We start from the raw sequence: 24,013 nt of genomic DNA, 5'->3' as shown, positions 1-24,013 counted from the left end.
GTTTTTAATGTATTAATGAGTATACAGTGTGGGTTTATGATAGCACAACATACACAACGTTCATGCTAGTGGGGTACAGTTATGCAAAACATCACATATGTCATTAATTTATTCTTAATAGGCTACCAAACTGTAGCCTAACGAGACTTTTAGTGGGTCTTATAGTCTGTTGTATTTGGGTTTTCAGGAGTGACATGACATTTCATCTGTCTCTTCTGTCCTCTGAACACTTGCAGTCTTAGTGGGCACTTAATTGACTGTTGACTTTTTACAAATCCTGCAAGTGTGACTATATCGTGCATATTAGGGCATGTTTTAGGGTACAGAACATGAAGATGAAGGGACGATCCAGTTAACATTGCCGAAATGAATGTTAATGAATGAATATAATAAAAAGCAAATCTGACTTTGTGTTGTATTTGTTTGTATGTACTATGTGTGCTTAGGCTGAAAAAATCTCCCCAGACGCTGACGGAGCTCAGTGAGAGCCAAAAGCTCTTGGAGACTCTCCAGAGCAATTTGGCCAAGACCGAAGCTCAGATTCCTGTCATCCATGAACAGTTTGCTATCCTCGGCAAATATGAAGTCCCAGTGGAACAAGATGTAGGTGCCTTGTTCATCCCTAAACAAACTGAAAAAGCACATGTTTTTGTGTATGTATTATATACAATCACATTGGATTTTCACATTGTCTTTGTATCGCTGTAAAGTCTATCCAGTTATCTCTCTCAGTTATTCCAAGAGTACTGCTGGTGTTGCTTATGAGCGACATGCCAAATAAAATGTCTTTCATATTGTTTTGATATTGACAGTAATTGTGCAGTTACACAGAGGGTGAAGTTTATCATTCATTGGCCTCAGATAGTATCAAAATATAGTTTACCAATCAAAACATATCTTTTCTAATCAAGGCCAAATTTATTTTGTATACCTTGAAGGTTTCTGAGTGTCTGCACACATATACACACTGTTGGAACATGTCATGAAGAAATGCATTCCCTCTAATCATGATTCAGTTCTGCTGACTGTGTTCGGTTTCTCTGCAGGTGCAGGAAATGCGTGATGTGCTGAATGAGGAGTGGGTGTGGTTCCAGCAGGTGTTGATTGACAGTGACATCATGCTGCAGAAACAAAAGGAAAAGTTTAAGAACAGCCTCCTCCTCTCGTACGAGGAGTTGAAGAAGAAGGTTGAGGCCACTGTGGAGGAGTTCAGTGCCACAGGTCACAGTCCCTCTCTCTATCTCCCTCATTTGCTCTTTCACATATTCAGATACTTTGTTTTCAAGTTTGTCATGATTTTGTGATTGCGCACCTTTCACTTGTTCTGTTTCTTTTTTTCTCATTAACGATCTAAATTAAGCCTCTTTTGGAACAATACCCAGTTTCTAATCTTTTCTTGACCCTGTATCTCTATGCTTTGTTACTCATAATACTTCATCTTTATAATGCACCTCACCTTTTCCACCTCTTCTGCCTTTTCCTGCTGCTTTTATGTCCAATATTATCTTTTTTTCCTATTTAGAAGGTTTTACTTTTGTTTCACGTCCTATTTTCATTACTTCCACTCAAAGTCTTTGTGTGTTCAGTGGTTGGTGAATAGACTAATAGACCAATATTAAATCCTTTGTAAGCGCTCTAAAAAAGTGATAAAAGAAATGTTTCCACAGTTAGATAATATAAACAGAAATATTACATAAGACATACTACTTAGGACAACTTGGTAGAAACAGTATGACTTAATCTTTGCTCTTATTTTTTCAAGGCATAGGTCAGTCTTAGTGTGTTTGGACAATGTTTGTTTCTTCATGTTTTTTTTCCAGTGCTAAACAGATGATTAATGTTTATGTGCCTTCATGAGTGCCTACCTCACTACGTTTTTACATTTGCATATCCAGGTCCATTTAACAGTGCACTGAGCACTGACTTGGCCTTAAAACAAATAGCAGAGCATCGTAGCCAACTGGAGACTCTGAAACAGGAAGAAAGCACCATCCTCGATGGGCTGAGATTCTTCAAAATAGAACAAGCCCCCTCCAAAAGCATACGGACTCTGGAGAAGGTGTGGACCAGCACTAGGCTCAGAATGTTAACATAGCATTGGTGCAACACAGTAACATTTGATGACAATAAATTGTGCTATGTGGTTTGTAGGACTTGGACCAACTGCAGCAGGTCTGGGATATCACAGAGGAATGGAACGGCAACTGGAATATCTGGAAGGCTGGCCAGTTTGGTACACTGCAGACAGAGAGCTTGGAGACTGCCGCACAGGACATGTTTAAAAAACTCCATAAACTCCAGAGAGACCTGAAGGTCAGTACTTCATTGAAGACAGTCTAGTGACTGCTAAATTTACAAAATTTGTTGCCAAATCACAAAATGCAGTACCTAACAATACTTGACATTTTCATCACACAGCTGTGAGGATGTGATCTCTGTCTGATTGCAGGATAAACAGTGGGATATTGTAGATTTCTCCAAGAACAAGATTGACCAGTTTAGGCAGGTCATCCCACTCATTGCTGATCTGAGGAACCCAGCCATAAGAGACAGGTACTGACTGAAAACAGGCTCTCTGTTGTCATTTCAGTATATGTTGGATGTGTTAAAATGAATGAAGCATCTGTGTGCCTAATGGGGTTGGTTTACAACTACAAATGAGCATCATTAAAAGATTAGAGAATTAAGACTGTGAGCAGTTTATTGCTTGTAGCTAAGTTGCTAGTGTCTCAAATCAAGAACTGCCACAAAGTGTTAGCTGACACTCCCCCTCTTTTACACTTTGTTTCTTTCTCTTCTTACAAACAGAAGATTTTCCTAGCTTTGTTTTTTAGATACAACAGACATGAGTTACATTACTGCATCACTATTACCACACTGTTTACACACTAAAAATTCACGAGTGCTTTTGAAATAAAGACCTGTGTGTTCTTGCAATTAGCCTTGCATATTTCTTCATCTGAGAAAAGTGGGACAAGAATAACTTAACTTAAAATGCGTCTTTCAGGCACTGGAAGCAGATCTCTGAGGAGCTGCAGTATTCTTTTGACCCAACCAGTGTTGAATTCACCCTGGAAAAGATCATATCTCTCGGCTTCAACATGTATGCTGGAAACATCTGCGAGATCTCTGGAGCCGCCACCAAGGAACTCTCCATAGAACAGGTGTTTTTTAATAAATATAGACAGGTGCTCAGTGGGAACTTTTGTGGCACTGTGAGTGAAAGCGAGCCTGAAGGGAGCAATTGCTTGATGTGGTTTAGTCAGTATTACCCTATCAGAATCTGAAATTTAAATTCTCCATTAGGTTTCAGAAAGTGTTTCCTTCCAGGGGTTTTAAGAAGGAAATGTACTTTTTGTATTACTGATAAAATCTTTTCCCTTAATAGACATACAACACCAGAAAATTCAGAGTAAAATGAAGAAAAACTTAAGTCCAAAAAGTATCTGCCAAAAGAGATCTATGTGTGGGTCACACAATTCATCCAGCCATCCATTTTCTAGGTTATGGAGCCAGCACTCTAAGCCAAGACCTCCCTCTCGTCAGCCTCCTCCTTCGGCTCATTCGGGTGGGAGATTATATCTCCAGGCCTTCCGAAGTCAGCCTAGAGATTTAATCGCTCTAGCGAATGCGATGCCCAAACCACCTCAGTCGGTTATAGTAGCAGTAACAGAGTCGCAGCTATAATCTGAGTCCTTCCCAAATAGAAGAACTACTCACTTTATTGACAAGGGAGATCTCAGCCACCCTCTGGAGGGAGCTCATTTCTGCTGCTTGTATTTCCAACCTCGTTCTTTAATCCCTACCAAGAGCTCGTGGCTATGGGTGAGGGTAGGAACATAGATCGAACACACTCTTTCACACTCTTCACTACAACAGACTGCTACAGCATCCGCATTACAGCAAAAACAGCACCAATCTATCACTTTCCCCTCTCCACTCTCCAATCACTTATTCATAATACCTCCACTCAGGGCAGCACCTTGTCCCGACCTGGCCTGGGCACTCCACTGTATCCCAGCTGAAACCAGCTCACACTCGGAGGTGCTAATTCTTATTCCCGCCACCTCAGACCCAGTGATAGGGAAAAGAATCTCTTGTAAGAGGTCACAAAAGAGCGATTGGAAAAGAAATTTTGTCATTATGCAAATGTAAAAGTTCTCCATCCCCAGTGAATTCATACACTAAAACTCAAAGCTAAGGTGAATTGTGCTCTGTTATTAATCGGGTCATATGACTGTCTTTTTATGTGTGACATTGAAGGGTCTGAAGGGTATCACCAAGACGTGGAAGGAAATGACCCTGGACATAGCACCTTACAAAGACGAAGGCCACTATCGACTGAGGTGAGAAAGTGAGCCTTGAAGGCACGGTTTAGAGAAGAAAAGAAAAAGACGTTTTCCATCAAACCTCAGTATTCATCTTACCTTTATGTATTTGCATCACGGTCAGTTCAGTACAGCTCAGCACTGTCATGAGGTTAGGTTTTCATACTCTACACGCCTGTGTTACGTCTCTATATACTATAGAGCATATATCCAATGGATCTGAGAGTAATGTGATTGTTTAAGAAGTTAGAATGAGCAGATGTGTCAGCGGGAATGTTTAAGCCATCCGCTGCATACAAACTGAGTCAGACCTCAGATCCAGTTTAATCAGCAGGCCTGAGCCATTGCTGCTGATTTTACAGTGCCGCTGATCCACACTGAACATGATGAAAGCAGGCAGAGGGGAAGATACACAGTGACACTAATTCAGCAGACTCTGTGCACGGTTAATGCAGAACAGGGCACCACAGCTGTGCAACAGTTTCACTGAAACATTGTTGCTGCGTGTAAACTAACAGAGTGAAGTAATATTAGTCTTACAATCCAATTTTAAGCAGTCGTCAGTGGTCATGGTTACCCTCCTCTTGTCTCCCAGGAGCACAGAAGAGGTTTTCCAGGCACTGGAGGACAACCAAGTTATTTTGTCCACAATGAAGGCATCTCGGTTTGTCAAAGCCTTTGAACAGGAGGTGGACCGCTGGGAGCGTCAGCTCTCCCATGTGCTGGAAGTCACTGACATGATCCTTAATGTGCAACGGCACTGGATTTATTTGGAGGTACAAGCAACCCAGGCAGAGTACTTCTAAAATATATATTTGGTTATTTTATTGTGTTTGAATACTAGTTATTTGATTTATACATGTATTATTTTTATGAATTATTTTGCGCATGCAACGGATGGAAGTTTCTTGTATTGATAACAATTTAGTTGCATGTTGTCATTCCTTTTCAGTCTTTATCCATCGCTGTCTTGTTTTGTTTTCTCATTTCAGTTTTCTTGCTGCTCCCTTTGAGCATTTCATTTTCTTTTCTTTTTCAGGATAGAATTGAGCTTTGTCTGTTCCTTAGTGTCTGTAACTATATATTTAAATGCTCTTTTATTCACCCAGAACATTTTCCAAGGAAAGGACATCCGGGAGCAGTTGCCTCATGAGTGCAAAGAATTTGAAGACATAAGTTCTAGTTGGAAAACCATTATGGGTTGTCTCCACAGGGATAAAAATGCCTTGCAGGGAACACACAAGCCTGGTATGACATGTTACTTTAAAGAATGTGCTCTTATTAAAACTGTAGCACACAGTGTCTTCAGGCCCTAAAAATCCCTTAACAACTCTATAAGAATATTTCATGAGTTCAGAGCCCAAATGTAAGTTTGAAACTTTTAAAAAAAGTCCTTAACTTTTAAATATTTAACATAATATGTAACATCTAAAATATCAGTATAGAAGAGGTTAGCTAAACAAGGATTTGGATTGAGCAAAAAGAATTCCAAGTCATCTAATTTGTAAAATAAAAATGTGTTTTAAGTCTATGATCTACGCTGTGCCTTGCAGGTTTGCCAGAGAAGCTGTCACAGATGGGTTTTGAGCTGGAGGAAATCCTTAAAGCCTTGGACACATACCTGGAGACCAAAAGGCAGATCTTCCCGAGGTTCTATTTCCTGTCCAATGATGACGTTCTGGAGATCTTGGGACAATCACAGAATCCACAAGCCATGCAGCCTCACCTGAAGAAGTGTTTTGACAACATTAAGAGCCTGTCCACTGAAAAGGCAGGGACAATCATACTCTGTGATCAGTGCTACACATTTACTGTGTACTGGAAACACTCTGCTTTGTCCTAAATAACTGGATTTCCTTCAAAATGTGTGTTTTCTAGACAAAGCTTAAAACACTAGCTGCTGGGATGTTCTCTGCTGATGGGGAGTTTGTTTCTTTATATGAAAAAGTGGAACTGAACAAACCTGTGGAGGTACAGCACTAACAATGATCCAAATTATAATATGACAGGGGTGTTGTGGTGATAAATGCAGTGGAGAAGATCATGATACTGAATGTGAGCACCAGTTTATTTGCATGTGTGCATGCAGGAGTGGCTGTGCGAGCTGGAGCATAGCATGCGCCTTACACTAAAGGAGTCCCTGAAGGACTGCCTTGTAGACTTGAAGAGGATATCAGGACCAAGAGACAAATGGGTCCGAGCTTGGCCAGGACAGGTATGTCTGGTTTTGGCTTTCCTGCCCTGCCTTTTCTTCTTCTCTTATCTGATTTTCTCATTCACTGGCACTGATGCAGTTACTGCTCCTGCACATCCTGTTGATAATGTAGAAATCCCAGTGGCTTAAATAAAACTTATTTCTTTCCAGTTTAAAAGAGATTTACTCATCTTGTGTATTTGGTTAAGTAATAAGCTACTTTACTCTTCTTATATATTATTTGTATCAAATTTATGGCATTGGCCTTTTAGTTTATAAAGTTAATAAGTCATTACATTTGCAACCAATTTTAATATTAAAGTAAGATTAAAACAAGGATTATTTCTTCCTGTTTTAGATGATAATCACAGCTAGTCAGATCCAGTGGACTGCTGATGTCACAAGAGCTCTCATTAACTGCAAAGAGAGAGCTGACAAAGCCCCCCTGAAGTCCATGAAGAAGAAACAGGTTTGACTGACTTTTTGCCACTTCACTAAACTTCTGAAAGTGTGTAAATACCATATTCTTTTTTGTTGGTGTCACACTATTTTATATCCACAAAAACATGTGGGTATTTAAACATGTGCGGTTATAGTGCATAGCTGTCATGTTGACAATAAAAAATGACCATGCATCAAATAAATTTGTCAAATTTTTGGCACAACTGTCTTTCTCAGGTCTCCATGCTTCAGTGCTATTCAGGGATCATTCGTGGTAACTTGCCCAAAGTCCTGCGTTTGAAGATCGTAGCTCTGGTGACAGTAGAGGTTCATGCTCGGGATGTTATTGATAAGCTGGCCAAGGCAGGTTGCTACGATGTCAGTGCCTTTGAGTGGGTCTCTCAGCTGCGGCTTTACTGGGAAAAAGACCAGGTAAGCTGACCGCAAGACACTGATAGAACAGGTGAGTTGATAAATTGCTTTTATCAGTGGATTGTGGTGGTTAAAGGAACATTTATGCAGGTGGTATAAGTAACATTTAGTAAAGATGGGATTAAATTAGCATCTTGTTTGTTAAAAGTTAAAAAACAGTACTTAGTCTGAGCTAGCCTGCTGTGCTATGTTGGTATATACAGCTTCTCATATCGAATAGACAAATGAAAGTACTAGCTAATCACTTTCATTAGATTAATGTAAGCTTAGTAATTTAGTACAAAATATTTAAACTCTTTTAGTTTCAGTTTTGTTTTGTTTTGTTTTTACTCCAGGGGAATGCAATGAATTGTATAATCCGACAGACCAACACAGAGTTCAACTATGGATATGAGTACCTGGGCAACTCGGGACGGCTCGTCATTACTCCGCTTACCGACAGGTGACCTCATATTACTCAGTTAATGCACACACAGACATCCAGAGTGTAATGATTTTCACCTTGGGCATCTTTTTGGTCCTAGAAAAAAACCTACTGTAGCACGCACTGGCACTAAAGTGTTTGTCAAAAAGTGTGCTGGAGTCAAATTTTCACTTCTTCAAATATTTGTTTTTTGTTTAGCATTACATTTTCCATTTTTTATTTGGCTAATATTTGTAAAAAATATGGTAGATAGCAATTCAACTTGGATGCCTTGAAAATGATAACTAGTGCTCGCAGCACAGTTCCCTGACCCTTGCTGAGCATCAGGTACAGTGGCTGTGTAAAAGTTTTCTGTTTTCTACATTCAATGATCAGATCTATGATATGCCGAGGTTGTGTTCTCCCACTACAGGTACGCATCTTTCCATCTGTTCTTTTCATTGGCTGACAGAGGGATGCACATAAACGAGTTCTTGGATAGTCACTAGACTTTGTGTGAAAAATAAAACGGAAGACATTCTGTCTGTCAAGATGGTCTCTGAGTGCTATTTTTGCATGTAAATGTAGACAAAACCACAGCACAGCTATGTGGTGCATTTCGGTCATATGTCCTTACAAGTCCTTAAGTACAGATTATACAAGACAGTCACAAAATTTTACAGGTTATCAAGACAAAAATTAAATTTCGCTTAAAGATGGCTGTAGTTTGACTACTAAGACTGATGATTACTACAAAGCAAAAGTTATCAGAATCCCAGTAGCCCATAATATACTTCTATAATAGTTACGTATTTTTAGCTCTTCCTATAATAAATCTTTGTCTGTACAAAATATATAGCTACACCAGCTTAACTGGTGTTGTTTCAAACATGTGTCTGTATGTGTTTATGTCATAATGGCATATTGGATAACCTTATAGATATACTATGCTGCCAAAAGTGATCCCTCATTTACCGTCACATATACACATCCCATTCTTAATCCACAGAGTTTAATATGACGTCAGCCACCCTTCACAGCTGTAACAGTTTCAGCTTTTTTGATAATTTCTGACAATTCTTCTAGAAGCACATTGTGAGGTCAAACACTGATGTTGGACGAGTAGGCCTGGCTCACAGCTTTTGCTCTAATTAATTCCAAAGGTTTTCTGTCAGGTTGAGGTCAGGACTCTGTGCAGGCCAGTCAGGTTCTTCCACACCACACTCACTCAGCCGTGTCTTTATGGACTTTGCTTTATGCACTGGTGTGCAGTCATGGCTGACCAGGAAGGGGCCGTCCCCAAACTGTTCCCACAAATTTCGAGCATGAACTTGTCCAAAATGTTGGTGCTGAAGCATTAAGAGTTTCTTTCACTGCAACTAAGTGACTGAATTGGCTGCACTCCACTCTTTCACCAATCTTTATAGAAACCGTCTGTATGCCTAGTTACTTGATTTTATACACCTGTGGCCATTAAAGTGATTGGAACACATGAATTCAATGATTTGGATGGGTTAGTGAATAATTTTGACAATATAGTGTACATATTAAGTAAGAAACACCATGATTCTATTTCGTATGGAAGCTTGTTTTTGCCACTGGAAAAAAAATGGCCTGGCAGACGTAACCTGAGATTTTGAATTATTATCTCACAATTTCAACTTTATGTAGCTCAAATTTTGACTCACTGACCAAATTTCTTGAAATTTTGACTTCTGAGTGACTTTTTTTGAAAGCTTTTTTTTTTTTTTATCTTGTGTGTGTTACAAAAATATTACTACTATGTTGCACAATAGTTCCAGTATGTGTTTAATACTTGTATTACCACATTTTTATTTGTCTGTAAAGTAAATGTCAGTGTTTTACTTCAGGTGTTACATGACTCTGACCACAGCACTTCATCTCCACCGTGGAGGCTCTCCTAAAGGCCCAGCTGGTACTGGAAAGACAGAGACAGTAAAGGACTTAGGAAAAGCTCTAGGCATGTATGTCATCGTAGTCAACTGCTCTGAAGGACTGGACTACAAGTCCATGGGACGCATGTACTCTGGCCTGGCTCAGGTAGGAAGTAGTAGAGATGATGATATCAGGTGACCACAATAACTGTAAAAATTGGTATATTAATGCTTTTCATGCCTTGAGTAATTACCAGCTGTGATGCTGTATGTAGTACATGACTGTATGAAAAATATCTAGCTGAAACCTTTTTGGCTTCAGTAAATTCTGAATAGCGTTTTCTTTTTGTGGTACTGACCCTTAGGCAGGCCAAAGGTTTTGCATGTCAGCTAAGGAAAAAACACAATCTACATAATCTGATTTCAAATTTGTGTGTATTTCATTATGTCCACCTCAAATAGACAGGAGCATGGGGATGCTTTGATGAGTTCAACCGTATCAACATTGAAGTGCTGTCGGTGGTGGCCCAGCAGATCCTGTCCATCCTGTCTGCTCTCACAGCTCTGCAGTCCAAGTTCTATTTTGAGGGACAACACATCCGTCTGGTCTCGTCATGTGGCATCTTTATCACCATGAATCCCGGTAGGTCAACAAAATTGTGCAATTGTCACCATATGTTTATAAGATAAGATAAGATAACCTTTATTAGTCCCACGCGTTGGAAATTTGTTGGGTTAAGGCTGCCAACCTTCGCCAGCGCCATCTTACCCTTCTGACCATACATACATTACAACATCACATGGGGAAGACAGGTCAGAGAGGTGTAACAATGGAAAATGCACAACATGAGGAAAGACGAGGAGAAAAAAGAACTCCCCCCAGACTGAGCTCCAACAGGGAGATCAGTTTAAGAACAGAAAAAAAACACCTCAGCACATGAATCAGCACATCTCACAACGTAGAAGACATAAGCTTCGAAGGTGTTTGGAGGGTGAGTGTAGGTCTGTGTCAGTGTACATGCATATGTGTGAGTGTGTGTTCCGTGTTCAGCCGAGAGAAAGTGTCCCTTCACCCGGTTAGGCAAAAGTCAACAGTCTTCGGTCGACGCGGGTGGCCTTGAATGAGGAGGGAGAAAGTCACAACACAGTCTTGTTATCTAAAGGAGAATTGTTATTCCCGTCAGCTTTTGCCTTGAGCATCCAGCTGATGCCAGGGGGGCCGCATGAGATGAAGATGGTAGCTGTTTTGGTTAGTGCGAACAAACTACATCCAATTTTACAGTTGGTCTAATGTCCGTCACTGGTCACCAGGTCTCTCAATTCCCGTTGTTCCGCTCCAAGATGTTATCCATATAGCAGAGCCATGAGCTTCTCCAAGATCTTATCCATACTGTGTTCAAAAACACAGTCTGAGCACTCACAGCCCTGCCCATCGTCTATCATGTCGGCCAGCCTTGTGGGATTTTGAACAGCTGTAGCCGCTTCTTGTTCTTCGATAAGCCAGGTCCGAGCCAGCTCCAATCAGCCAGAACTCTGTTATCGTGGTTCCGAATTGGTAGAAGTCGTTCAATGTCCTCCATCGAGAGTGTCCCCAGACACGCGACGCAACCGACCACCGAGTATCCAGCAGCAAACCTCTCCTCAGGACAATCAGGCTCTCCCAGGCCCAGGAGTTGTCAGTTTCATTAAGGGACCAGTTGATCAAATCCATAATTCTTCTTTAGGTTTTTAGAGAACAAATCTGGGAGACTCTCTTAGTGTTAGAGAATAAGCGAGACTATACAAAAGACATGAGAAGCCAAACAGGAAAGATGAGGGAGAGGGAGAAAGTTTGACCGCCTCCGTCAAGAGCCAAGAGAAGAACATTAACCTATAGAGCAAGAGTTGACAGAAGAGGGGACCTGTACATGAAGATCTGTTTTATCCAAATCTAATCTATTTTCTCACTTTCTTTTCTTTTCCTGAGGTTATGCTGGTCGTACTGAGCTTCCTGACAACCTGAAGTCCATGTTCAGACCTATATCAATGGTGGTGCCTGACTCTACTCTAATTGCTGAGATCCTGCTCTTTGGTGAGGGCTTCAACGACTGCAAGGTACTAACACTGTATGGAAACTGTATCCCAGCACTGTTCTGGGAAGGTAACAGAAGGCATTAATGCTACAAGCAAAATAACGGCAAGCAATATTAGCATTTAAGATTGAAGTGCGCTCTTTGCTAAAAGCATTAGATTTGTTGCTCTATTGGTCTAACACAAATATGTTGCTTTGGTTTTAGTGCAACAAAACTGTAATATATTCTGCAGGAATGATGCTGCAAGCAAGTGTTTGAATGGTAATGTTGTAGTCTTGGTTACTGCTTAAAAGAGTTGGAGTTTATCGTGGAGCATGAAGAGATTACATTACAGTATGTAACTGTTGGGATAAACTGAGATTTATGAGGTGCAAGAACAAAGTAGGTCAAAGACAGTATTGCAGGTAGTTTTCATCTATCTATGTATCTACTTCAGGATTGCAGGGGGGCTGGAACCTATCATAGCTATCATAGGATGAAAAGGCAGTACACCTACATACAACACAGGTTGGCAGTATACCTTAACACAGAGAAACATTCACACTTATGGCCAATTTGAAATAACCAGTTAATTAATTATGTATGTTTTCAGACTGTGGGAGAGAGCCACAGTAGCTAGAAAGAACCCATACAAACTCCACACAGAAAGGCCAGAGCTGTGAAGTGGATTTGAACCCAAGACCTTCTTGCAACGATTGTGCCATCATGCTGCTAAGATGCCATAGGGACTATGTTTTTTCTGTACCAGAAAGCAGTTCCAGTGAAAAATGGCACTATTTTGAATTATTGTTACTAGTATGCCTTAAATTTACTCTGATTTAATTTTCCCAGGGGGCCACATGAGAAACTGGAACTGTTGTGGAGACCTACACTAATAAGCTGAACTCAGTTCTGCTCATTATTAATTTCATGTCTTTATAAAGTGCTACTGATAAGAGGATATGTTACGTTTGGAAATGTTAAATGCACAGTAAAAACGCCAACGTTTTATCACAATTTAATCAAAACTCCATAAAACACATGTGGATGTTTTTAAAAATCTAAAAAACTGTTAACTCGGGCACTGGTTTAGCTCCGTGGGATGAGCAGGCGATCACATGCCGCACAGCTGAGAGCAGCTTTGAGTCCGACCCGTGGCACCAGGTCTTCCCCTCTCTCACTTTCCTGTTAGTCTTCACTGTTCCTAAAAAAAAAAAAACATTAAAAAAGACAATTAACTTTATACAAAATGCTACTGTTATGTTGGTTAGAGTGTAATTACTTCATCTGCTATGATATTAGCAATGAAAGCAGCTATAGTGCTTTCATTGAGTGCTTGGGTGCCAGCTCCTCCATTATCTTAAACTCTTCAAATATCCCATATATAACGATGAGTAACAGAGCAATCTGTAAACTAAAGCAGGTGAAAAGGAATAAACTGCATGATATATACTTCTTTATGTTTGAATACTAATTTTACATTGACCTCACATGTGTCTGTCAGGGACATCTAAGAGACTGGATGTGGACCACAGGCTGTACAGTGCCAGGTCTGATCTACAGTAACATATAAACAAGTGTAATTATCATGTTTCATTTTTGCCTTATTCTTTAATTTCTTATTGTATACACAAAACTAAAATGCTGTAAGAGTCCTGATGATACACCAGATTGGATTTTTTTTTCTTGCTTTTTTTGTTGACAAACCTCACTTAAGCCTCTTAGTCTAACTTCTCTGCAGGTTTTATCTGCATACCTCAGGTGTCAGCCTAAGAAATGCTATCTGTGCGGTGGTTTTACCCTTTACACAGTTCTGAATGCAAACAATAATTTCTGTATCGTGTTAAACTATCACAGCTTAAACGAAGAGCTGAACCAATCAGCAGAAGAGATATTTTTACACAGATAAAGATCTTTATTACTAGTGTTGCCTTACCTTATCAAGTTCATCACATTCTACACAGCCACTCAGTTATTCAAAGATACGGCATGTGGAGGAGGTGGGGGGGGTTAAAAACCCACGTAGCTCCAAAATGATGCCTCGCATTTTAGTGGTACCTGTTAGTGTATTAGTGTTTTTTTATTTGCATCTACCTAAAGTGAAGCCTTCTTTGCTGTGACTTTGCTGAACACATGTGATCTCCCTCTGGTAAAAGATGAGCGCTCTCTGACCTTGTGTGAGCATTGGAGAGAGTGGAGGGGCATTGACTCCAGGTGTCTGTGTTTGAGGGTTAATACGCAGGCTCTTGGACTCCATAGTCAGGGATGTGTTTAAACATATTGTAATGTTGCCTCGTACACACACACGCACACACACTCTTCGCGCTTTCTAGGTTAAATTTTTCTTTTTCAGCGCTGAATCCTGTTGGGAGCTGCAACTAACCAAAGGTCTAGACAATTAAGGATATTGACCAAGAAACAAGGGCAACAAAAACACACTTGTAATGAAACAGCACAGCTTCTCAGTGCTGCTAAATTTAGAAGTGCATGTTGTTGTTCTGTGTTTGTGCAAGCTGGAGAGTCATACATACATAAAGGATACCAACTTGGGCAGGTCTTGGTTCCTGTTATCAAAAATATTTTCATATAATACAAGTAATAATAAGTATGCAAATGAAGCATTAGTGAAGCTTAAGTAAATGAAAGTGGTAATTGTGCATGAGCTGTGAATACGCACATCCAGTACAGTACACACAGACACAAAAAGGGTTTCCACAGCTACAGCTTTGGAACGTTTTAAATGGACATTTTATTTTATTAACCTTGTTTTCTTGCAGCGTGAAGATTACATACCCATTAATGTGTTGTCCCACAGAAGAAGCTGCTGGTGTGGTTAAATACACGATCTGCATTTTGTGGATTGTCTCATTTCTGTCACACTGTAATTTTAATCCTGTGTACCCTTCTTCCCTTTTCCTCCTTTTTTCTGTGTGTCTTTATGCTAATTTTAATTTCCCTCTGATGTTGTCCTTGTAGGTCCTTGCTAAGAAAGTGTTCACTCTGTACTCTCTGGCAGTGCAGCAGCTGTCCAAACAGGACCACTATGATTTTGGCCTTCGTGCTCTCACCTCTCTGCTTCGCTTTGCTGGAAAGAAGCGGCGCTCTTGCCCAAATGTTCCTGATGAAGAAGTATGTATCTCTCTCTCTCTCTCTCTCTCTCTCTCTCTCTCTCTCACACACACACACACACACACACACACACACACACACACACACACACACACGTGGTTTAAAGGAAGTTGAAAATAATAGAAATAGAAATATTGGAACTTTTATCTTTTAGGAACTCTTAGGCATCTACAGCCATACACACTACAGAAACTAAATTATATTGTTCACAAAATAAGAGATAAAGAAAAACAAATATTTGATTTATTTACACTGCTTGTTTTTAGTTTAAAAATGTGTCAAGTTTTTCCAAAAACACTGAAAAGGCTTGTTTTCTGTGTTCATATGAGCGCAAAACTATACACCGCGTTCCAAATTATTATGCAAATGATATTTTTCTCTGTTTTTCCTAAACAGTCGATTCAAATGACAGTCGGCATAATTTTCGAGTCATCGACCAATAGAGTATAATTCAAACGTTAGTGAACAAAACTCCCAATGAAATCAGTATGTTTTTCAGAAATAAAACACTTAAAATGCACTATTCCAAATTATTACGCACACAGAGTTTCAAAAGATTTTATAGGATGTAGAGAATTGAAAATGGTCATTTGTAGAATTTGCAGCATTAGTAGATCAATTTCATTGAAATCAAAAGCTGTTTCAATCAAAAACATCTTAACAGGTCAAGTTACATATTAACATAGGACCTGTTTTTGATAGCAGTTTTACAATTCTTGCATCCATGGAACTTGTAAGTTTTTGGAAAGTTTCTACTTGAATATCTTTGCAGGATGTCAGAATAGCCTCCCAGAGCTGCTGTTTGGATGTGAACTGCCTCCCACCCTCATTTTTTTTTGCTTGAGGATGCTCCAAAGGTTCGCAATAGGATTGAAGTCAGGGAAGAATGGGGACCACACCATGAGTTCCTCTCCTTTTACACGGATAGCAGCCAATGATGCAGACGTGTTCCTTGTAGCATGAGATGGTGCATTATCTTGCATGAAGACGGTTGTGTTGCAGAAGGCACAGTTCTTCTCTTTCTACCATGGAAGAATGTGGTCAGTCAGAAACTCCACATACTTTGCAGAGGTCATTTTCACACCTTCAGGGAGCCTAAAGGGGCCGACCAGCTCTCTCCCTGTGATTCAGGCTCAAAACATGACTCCACCACCTCCTTGCTGACGACGCAGCTTTGTTGGGACATGGTGGTCCACCAACCATCCACCACTCCATCCGTCTGGACCATCCAGGGCTGCACGGCACTCATCAGTGAACAAGACTGTTTGAAAATTAGTCGTCATGTAGTTCTGGGCCCACTGCAGCCGTTTCTGCTTGTGAGCACTGGTTAGGGGTGGCCGAATAGAAGGTTTATGCACAACAGCAAGTCTCTGGAGGATCCTACACTTTGATGTTCGCAGGGCTCCAGAGGCACCAGCAGCTTCAAATATGTGTTTGCTGCTTTGTAATGGCCTTTTAGCAGCTGCTCTTTTAATCTGATGTATTTGTCTGGCAGAAACCTTCATCATTGTGCCTTTATCCGCACGAACCCATGTGTGCTCTGACTCAGCCACAAATCTCGTAACATTATGGCGATCATGCTTAAATTTTCATGAAATATCCAAGGTTTTCATTACGTGTCCAAGCCATTCAACTATTTCACACTTTTCAGCAGCAGGGAGATCATTTTCCTTCCTATATTGCTTGAAAATAGTGGTCTGCTTAATAATGTGGAACATCCTTCTTTAGTAGTTTTTCCTTTAATCAGGCTCACCTGGCAAACTAATGATCATAGGTGCCCGAGATTGTTTTCAGTGATACAAAGAGTCCTGACACAATTCCATCCATGGGCTTAATTGAAAAACAACTTATTTAATCTTTATGACACTTAAACACAATTTGCATAATAGTTTGGAACGCTGTGTATGTGTTTGCTGTGACTGGAAATCAGTGGCGTGCAGTGAGTTTTAAAGGAAGGCGAACAAAGACCCCGTAAAATTCTACATAAAGTGTCAAAAATAAAAATATTTATTCTTGAGAAAAACGTTCCCCATAAGTGTTGTTATTGATCAGTATTACTGGTGCAGATGTTTAAGGTTGAGCTTGTTTTAAACACTTGATATTCTGTTTACTCTGCAGTAGTGCATCATTAAAAAACAGTCACAGCTGAATTAAAAGCCTTGAGCATCATATCATATGGCATAGTTAACTGTATGTATCTACAGGATGATGAAATATTAATAAAAACTGAAGGTGGTATATTAGCAAAACACCTATTTAAACTTTATCCATTTGGTCAACTAAGTGATTTTTCAGATATGTTAATCTGAGTGTTGGTGAACCTCATCGTGTCTATTTATCCACGGCATAAATGGCAGAAGTCCCCCTCTCCATCATTAAAGGTTTCATTCTTAATGTGCTAAACGAGTTATTAAAAGTTTCTTACAGCACACAAGATGTTTACAAAGAGAAAACTCGTCTGTCACAACCACAATTGAGAGTGCTAACTTACTTGCTAATGCTAACTGTGTTTCTACACAAAGTGCAGTTCATAACTGATCTCAGATCAGTAAAAACAGAGCCAGCAGCAGTGAATAAAGATCTAAAAAATAAGCTGACCATTGGGAAATCACGAGTAAGTCTCTTCCTGTATCTGTATTCTTAGGTGCTGCTGATGGCTATGAAGGATATGAACATTGCTAAGCTGACCTCTGCTGACCTGCCATTGTTCAGTGGAATCATTCAAGACTTGTTCCCTGCCGTAGAAACACCTGTAATAGACTATGGCAAAGTAAGTTAATCTAAATCAGCAGTCAAGATAAGCACGGATTTGATATACAACTGGTAAAAAATGGAAACATTGCAGGAATGTCTTTGTGTCCCTGTGTGCACAAAGCCAAACAAATAATATAATATCTCTTTTGGTCAGTGTTCTTGTGCAATAAGATGTCAGAAATAAGTTTAAAAAATGTGACCCTATGATCTTTCATAATGTATCACTTTTTTCTGATATGTGCAGTCTCACTTAGTGCATCACTGATCACTGACTCCTTGTCTATCTTTGGTCTCTTTATTTTCACAGTTGAAGGAAGCTGTGGAGGAGGAGCTTAATCGGAGTGGTTTGCAGGTGACACCCTTTACCGTGACCAAAGTCATCCAACTTTATGAGACCAAAAACTCTCGACACTCCTCCATGCTGGTGGGCGAGACAGGCAGTGCTAAGAGTGTTACCTGGAGGACCCTACAGAATGCCATGACTGCTCTGCATCAAAAAGGAGAGCCAGGCTTTCAGCAGGTCCAGGTTAGTTAGGATAGACAAGAAAGCATTTCTTTTTTCTTTTTTTTAAATTGTAATACTGCTTGCTTTTTTAATCAGAAAGAATGTTTTGTTGCCGGACTTTGAAGTTTGTATTCTTAATGGTAAAATTCTTCAACTACTGTCACAGGATTCTTTTTTTCTTTTTTCATGCAGTTACAGAACAGGCAGTAAGCATCGCAGTGATTAGATCTAAACAGGCAAACATGAATTAAAGGGACTGAAACTGGCTGCTTGCTTCAGTTTGATTAAATGAGGTCAAAGCTTGTGTCCATTGTAGGTTTTTGTCCCAGACAGACTGAACCCTCCCACTTCTTCCACATTAGACACTGAAGCATCATTTCAGCAGAGCTCTTCTCAGTGAAGTAATTGGAATTCACATACGTCTCTAAGTGTGTGACCTTTTGCTCCTCCAAGCCCATCACTGAGAGGAAAACTCACAGTATGAACTCCCTCTGTAATAGAGAACAACCACACCTCAGATCATGGAGACTCACTTTCCACCACCACCGGCACTTTTTTAATATTTATCATAATGTGGCTGAAATCCAATTCTTACTAAAACTTTTGTTATGCTCGAGAGCTGACAAAGTGTCATATTAATATCTAAATGGTTCGATATTTCCCAGATTCAAATGTTCCATTAAGTTACCAACAAAAAAAGTAAAGAGTAAAGAGCAAAACATAAACAAAATTAGAACGCTGTCGCCTCATTTACATCAGTGTGTATTTCATCTTATGACTGATCTGGCAAACTCTGCTACATGTTCTGCAAACAATGTAGCAGGACTTTGATCTGCTGAAGAAAGAACAATTTTAAAATGAGCTCAGACTTTTTTTCTTTTCTGTTCTGTAAAAAAAAGTTTTCATATTGTCATATATCAGACAATAACCATGTCAAATCCAATATATCCAAGCACTGAATGATTAGAGATTGGCTACTCTTCACAAACCTTCTGACTTATGAGCCTTTTTCTGTTGGTGTCTGTACACAGAGTGAAAATCCAATAGTAAAAATGTAAAAAAAAAAAATGTATTTATGCAACTGATGAACATTGGTTTGGCCAAATTCATCTAACTAAAGCCTTGCATTTCTTTACAAGCTACTCTCCATGATTTTAAAACAGAGCAGATGACTCCATTTTTACCGTTCATGTCTCATTTGGCAGGACTATCCTCTGAATCCCAAAGCCCTCAGTTTAGGAGAGCTGTATGGCGAGAATGATCTCTCTACTAACGAGTGGACTGATGGAGTGCTGTCATCCCTCATGAGATCAGCGTGCGCAGGTGCGAACCCCAGAAAAACACACTGTATGGATGATTCTTCCCCATAGCCTGTTCTACCTTCTAAACTGACTGAAATTGAATGTCACAGGGAAGTTTTTTATATGCTCAGTTTTTTTTTAAGTCATGATGAAAACAAAATAAGTTCTTTGTTCCACGTGTGCATACTGCCACTTTGGAGCTTCACTGAGTACTGAGAAGCTACAGCATGCTGTGCAGCTTTATCTGCATAATCTTACATTGGGTGAGCTCATTTACAAACATTTATTGGCTTCACTTGTTACAATAGTCAAAATTTAAAATGAGATCCAGCACTAAAGAAGAATGATTCCTTTTTTTGGAGCTGTTAGAGAAATAATTAATCGATCTTGTTCATGACAATGTGTCACGTTTAGCTAACGGGCTCAGGCGCAGACCAGAAATCCTTGTAGAGAAGACAGTTTGTTGATACAGACAATACCAGGTGATTCTATATACAACGTGCTGGAAGGGGGGTCCAGGGCTCCGGGGTACGTGAGGGAAAGGAAGGGGATCAGACGCGCTCCAAAGAATCACTCTCCTCTCTCCACAACTGGGTTACACAAACCCACACACTCGTCCATGGGATGACAGGCAGGCAGGGAAAGGTCTGGGAAAGATATGAAACTTTAGTTAGAGGCGAACAGACAGAAAGAACTCACAGATTCTGATTCTCAAACTACTGAGCGACTGATGCTGATAGCTCGACGATCCAGCGACGAGTAGCACAGTGCTGCCATCTTAAGTAGGACTCGCAATTACGCAGATAGGCAGCAGGTGTGGAGATGGCAGATGCGTGGGCCAGGGGCGGGAGCCCATAATGAGCACCGCCGCGGCAAGGGAGAGAGAGAGCAAAAACAACAAAAACACATGTTGCCTAAGACGGGATCCGCTGGTGAGGCACAGGGACCATGACACAATGGTTTCAAAATGTATATTACATAGTATTGATTTTAGAGTTTCTTGCCATCAGTGTAAGTGTGAAGCCAGTTTACAAAGGAGAGATCTAAAGATTGAAAGGCAGTGCTTCTATTTTTATGAACTATTAAACAATACATCGACTTCTTACTGTCTTCTTGTTGTGAGTGTGAATGTTGCTATTACACACGTCTCTGTCACAATATCTTCTTTCCTCACTTAAGATGAGAAACCAGATGAGAAGTGGATTGTGTTTGACGGGCCAGTTGACACACTTTGGATTGAGAGTATGAACTCAGTAATGGATGACAACAAAGTGCTCACGCTCATCAACGGAGAGAGAATCTCTATGCCTGAGCAGGTGAGAACAGATCATGAAACAGCACTTTTCATTATTTGACCTTTGACTTTTTCTAATATCATTTATGGTCGCGCCGTCCTCTTCAAGTGCTCCAGTGTGCTGGTGAGAAGGCCAAGTTTTGAATCAGTTTCTGCAAGGAAAGCAGCAAGAATGCAGCGGCTAAAATAGTTTTGTTCAGCCAGACTGTTTTAGATTCTGTTCAGTAAATCCAGAAAAACAAAAGCTCAAACACATGATAAGATTAGTTTTATAAGACAAATAAGCAGCATTCAAGTGGCTTAATCCTTGTTATCCGGCTCACATATGAAATGGAAGAAAATTTCAGCTTATCATCACCCAGAATCGTCTGTGCTTTATTTGATTAACTGAGGGAGGGAGCTGAATCACACATGCTGACAATAAAGCTGTGCACACGCTGGAAGAGATTCACTTGTCCACATAGCTTTGAAGCTGACAGCTGGCTGCTTGCAAACATTTCAAGCTTCGGTTGCCTAGGTGACCCTAGGTGTGTTCACTGCTGGGTTATATGTCAAACAGCGATTGTCACTCTCAGTGGTAGTCAATTTAGTCGGTTGACTGGAAGTTGGGAAAAGTTTATCTCAGGTCATGTTTTCTTCCTGTTGCCAGCAGTTATTTAACCTGCTGAGTCGCAGATCTCATTCAATTACTATGGACTAATTACTGGTTGCCACATTGCTGCCAGTTGCTTCCTGTATTTATGCAGCTTTAGTGAATATGTATAAAAACTACAATTCATTTGTTGCAGGTGTCTCTTCTATTTGAGGTGGAGAATCTAGCAGTGGCTTCTCCAGCTACGGTGTCCCGCTGTGGAATGGTCTACAATGATTATACTGATCTGGGATGGAAACCCTTTGTGCAGTCCTGGCTGAACAAGCGACACAAAGTACAATACAGTCACTCATAATAACTCTCATTAGGACATGCATTTCAGTTAAGAGTATGTATAGTTAACGAGTATGATTAGTAATGTTTTCTTTTTTCTGGCACCGTTCTCTTTACTTCCATGTGTCACTCTATGTCACTTCACAGGCTGAAGTGAACCATTTGAAGCCCTTGTTCGAGAAGTACATAGAGAGCACGATCAACTATAAGAAGAGCAACTGCAAGGAGCTGATCCCCATCGCCGAACTTAATGGCGTCACCTCTCTCTGCCGCCTCTATGACTCCCTGGCTACATCGAGCAGTGGGGTATAATAAGCAGAGTGCAAATGTAGATTGTAATCCCATCCATGGGTAATTGCACCACAACAGTGATGAATTGTCGATCTCTAATAGGTGTAACTAAATGCATTTTTCCTTTGCTCTATCTTCAGGTGAATCCTTCAGACACAGATAGCCTGGGTAGGATGGTGGAACTGTGGTTCATCTTCAGCCTTATCTGGTCCATATGTGCCTCTGTCGACGAGGATGGACGCAAGAGGATGGACAACTTCCTACGGGAGATGGAGGGAACATTCCCTGCCAAGGTCTTCCAGAGAACATTTTTGTTTACACACTAATGGCATATGAAATGAGTTAACTTCTATTCTATAACCTCATTACATTCCCCAATAAAGGTAGGGAATTAACCAGTGTCAAGTGTACTTATTTTGTAATTGTAAATAAACTATTTTTTTTACAAAATTTTAACAAGTAGACCAACACAGTAACCTGTTTTTTCCCCAATTATCACTCAAACCTTTCAATTCTATGAATTTGTTGAGTAGATGGTTGCACGCCTGCAAGCCTGTGTCAAGTGTTAAGGTATATGAATTCTTGCAGGACACAGTTTATGAGTACTACGTGGACCCAAAGAACAAATGCTGGGCTTCATTTGAAGATAAATTGCCAAAAGGCTGGCGCTACAATGCTTCGTAAGTAATCAGATGTTATTATGTGACCTGGATCTATGACATATTTATGTATCTCCCTGTCTTTTCCCTCAGAGCTCCATTCTATAAGATTATGGTTCCAACTGTGGACACCGTTCGCTATAACTTACTGGTTAAGGCTCTGGTGTTGAAACACTACCCTGTGCTGCTCACTGGGCCAGTGGGCACTGGTAAAACTTCAGTGGCTCAGAGTATTCTGCAGGGCTTAGATAACAAATGGAAAACCCTTACCATCAACATGTCTTCACAGGTCAGTTCATTGTATAGTATGTGTTTAGCTGTGTATGCCATGTGTGTGCTGATGTTTATCTCTGTGCTTTAATTAGGCCTAATTAGTGCCTACTTGTTCTGGTTACAGTTATAAGCTGGTAGATGCTTTGAAGAAATATTTTAAAGATTTATGATTATTCACGTCGTTTCATCTTTCGTTTGCTGTCCAGACCACCTCTAACAACATCCAGGACATTATAGAGAGTCGCATAGAAAAGAGAACCAAAGGCGTGTATGTGCCAGCAGGTGGGAAACACCTGCTATGTTTCCTAGATGACCTCAACATGCCGGCTCATGACCTCTTTGGCTCCCAGCCACCCCTGGAGCTTCTGCGCCTATGGATTGACTATGGCTTCTGGTATGATCGCAAGAAACAGACCCTAAAGGTTGTCAAGGTGAGAAACTGAGTTTTAATGAAGGCATGAGTGAGGCGTGTTATAATTGGAGAGATAGTTCTGCTGCTTTCTAAGGGCCTTGGTTTAAACTGTGTGACAATGTGAAATGTTTTCTGTTTTATATGCAGAGGACACTACACTTTTTCTGTTGTGTTTCAGGACATGTTCTTGCTAGCATCAATGGGGCCCCCTGGTGGTGGGAGGACTCACATCACGCCGCGTTTTCAGAGTCGATTCAACCTCATTAATATGACTTTCCCTAATGTAAGTGTTGCTCTCTTTATGTCTTCCTGTCTTTTCTTCCTATAATTAAGCAGCGTGATATTTTAGCAGGCAGTTATGTTTTACTTTCTCTGTGTAATGCCTTCTTCATTTACACAGGCACATTTTTGCATTTCTTCAGTGTTGACTGTGGTTTTGCTCCTGTTGGTGTTTTCTGTTTGTTAGTGCTTTTTTCATGGCACCCTACAGGAATGACCCTGATTGTAATTATAGCCACGATGACAAATGCTGTAAAATTGCGTTCTCTTTCACATTTCTAACACCCTCAAGTTTACAATTGTGTTCTAGCCTGCCTGTGCGCTGCCCTGCTAATTTACCTCCTACCATCTCCCCCTCCCTCTTTGTTCCCTTATGTGTTTGTTATTCTTATTTTGTAGTTTTGGGCATGTTTATAATTTCCCTGTTTTATTGTTCACTCCCTTCTT

At 40.3% G+C, this 24,013-nt stretch overlaps 1 protein-coding gene across 3 annotated transcripts in view; it reads left to right on the top strand.

Moving 5' to 3' along the window:
- dnah2 (dynein, axonemal, heavy chain 2) overlaps nucleotides 1-24,013 on the top strand; it is a 61,309-nt gene that overhangs the window by 14,088 nt on the left and 23,208 nt on the right. For 2 of the 3 annotated variants that reach the window (XM_085267297.1, XM_085267298.1), the window contains exons 22-51: nucleotides 447-603; nucleotides 1,047-1,221; nucleotides 1,896-2,059; nucleotides 2,152-2,313; nucleotides 2,450-2,553; nucleotides 3,008-3,164; nucleotides 4,264-4,346; nucleotides 4,924-5,104; nucleotides 5,438-5,576; nucleotides 5,882-6,099; nucleotides 6,207-6,299; nucleotides 6,418-6,543; nucleotides 6,881-6,991; nucleotides 7,201-7,395; nucleotides 7,731-7,837; nucleotides 9,670-9,859; nucleotides 10,156-10,336; nucleotides 11,660-11,787; nucleotides 14,721-14,873; nucleotides 17,518-17,643; nucleotides 17,935-18,153; nucleotides 19,338-19,455; nucleotides 20,613-20,749; nucleotides 21,516-21,653; nucleotides 21,800-21,958; nucleotides 22,084-22,236; nucleotides 22,532-22,623; nucleotides 22,696-22,891; nucleotides 23,082-23,306; nucleotides 23,466-23,570. In XM_085267297.1, coding sequence (XP_085123423.1) covers nucleotides 447-603; nucleotides 1,047-1,221; nucleotides 1,896-2,059; nucleotides 2,152-2,313; nucleotides 2,450-2,553; nucleotides 3,008-3,164; nucleotides 4,264-4,346; nucleotides 4,924-5,104; nucleotides 5,438-5,576; nucleotides 5,882-6,099; nucleotides 6,207-6,299; nucleotides 6,418-6,543; nucleotides 6,881-6,991; nucleotides 7,201-7,395; nucleotides 7,731-7,837; nucleotides 9,670-9,859; nucleotides 10,156-10,336; nucleotides 11,660-11,787; nucleotides 14,721-14,873; nucleotides 17,518-17,643; nucleotides 17,935-18,153; nucleotides 19,338-19,455; nucleotides 20,613-20,749; nucleotides 21,516-21,653; nucleotides 21,800-21,958; nucleotides 22,084-22,236; nucleotides 22,532-22,623; nucleotides 22,696-22,891; nucleotides 23,082-23,306; nucleotides 23,466-23,570 — 4,492 coding nt within the window. The remainder of the gene's footprint in view (nucleotides 1-446; nucleotides 604-1,046; nucleotides 1,222-1,895; nucleotides 2,060-2,151; nucleotides 2,314-2,449; nucleotides 2,554-3,007; nucleotides 3,165-4,263; nucleotides 4,347-4,923; nucleotides 5,105-5,437; nucleotides 5,577-5,881; nucleotides 6,100-6,206; nucleotides 6,300-6,417; nucleotides 6,544-6,880; nucleotides 6,992-7,200; nucleotides 7,396-7,730; nucleotides 7,838-9,669; nucleotides 9,860-10,155; nucleotides 10,337-11,659; nucleotides 11,788-14,720; nucleotides 14,874-17,517; nucleotides 17,644-17,934; nucleotides 18,154-19,337; nucleotides 19,456-20,612; nucleotides 20,750-21,515; nucleotides 21,654-21,799; nucleotides 21,959-22,083; nucleotides 22,237-22,531; nucleotides 22,624-22,695; nucleotides 22,892-23,081; nucleotides 23,307-23,465; nucleotides 23,571-24,013) is intronic. The other variant, XM_085267299.1, reaches the window with a different exon arrangement.

This window comes from Mchenga conophoros, linkage group LG3, assembly GCF_057382185.1.
Source record: "Mchenga conophoros isolate Kocher_MC1m ecotype Shallow Benthic linkage group LG3, M_conophoros_male_GT1.1, whole genome shotgun sequence".
Classification (NCBI taxonomy): domain Eukaryota; kingdom Metazoa; phylum Chordata; class Actinopteri; order Cichliformes; family Cichlidae; genus Mchenga; species Mchenga conophoros.
This window is presented reverse-complemented; position numbering and strand designations above follow the sequence as displayed.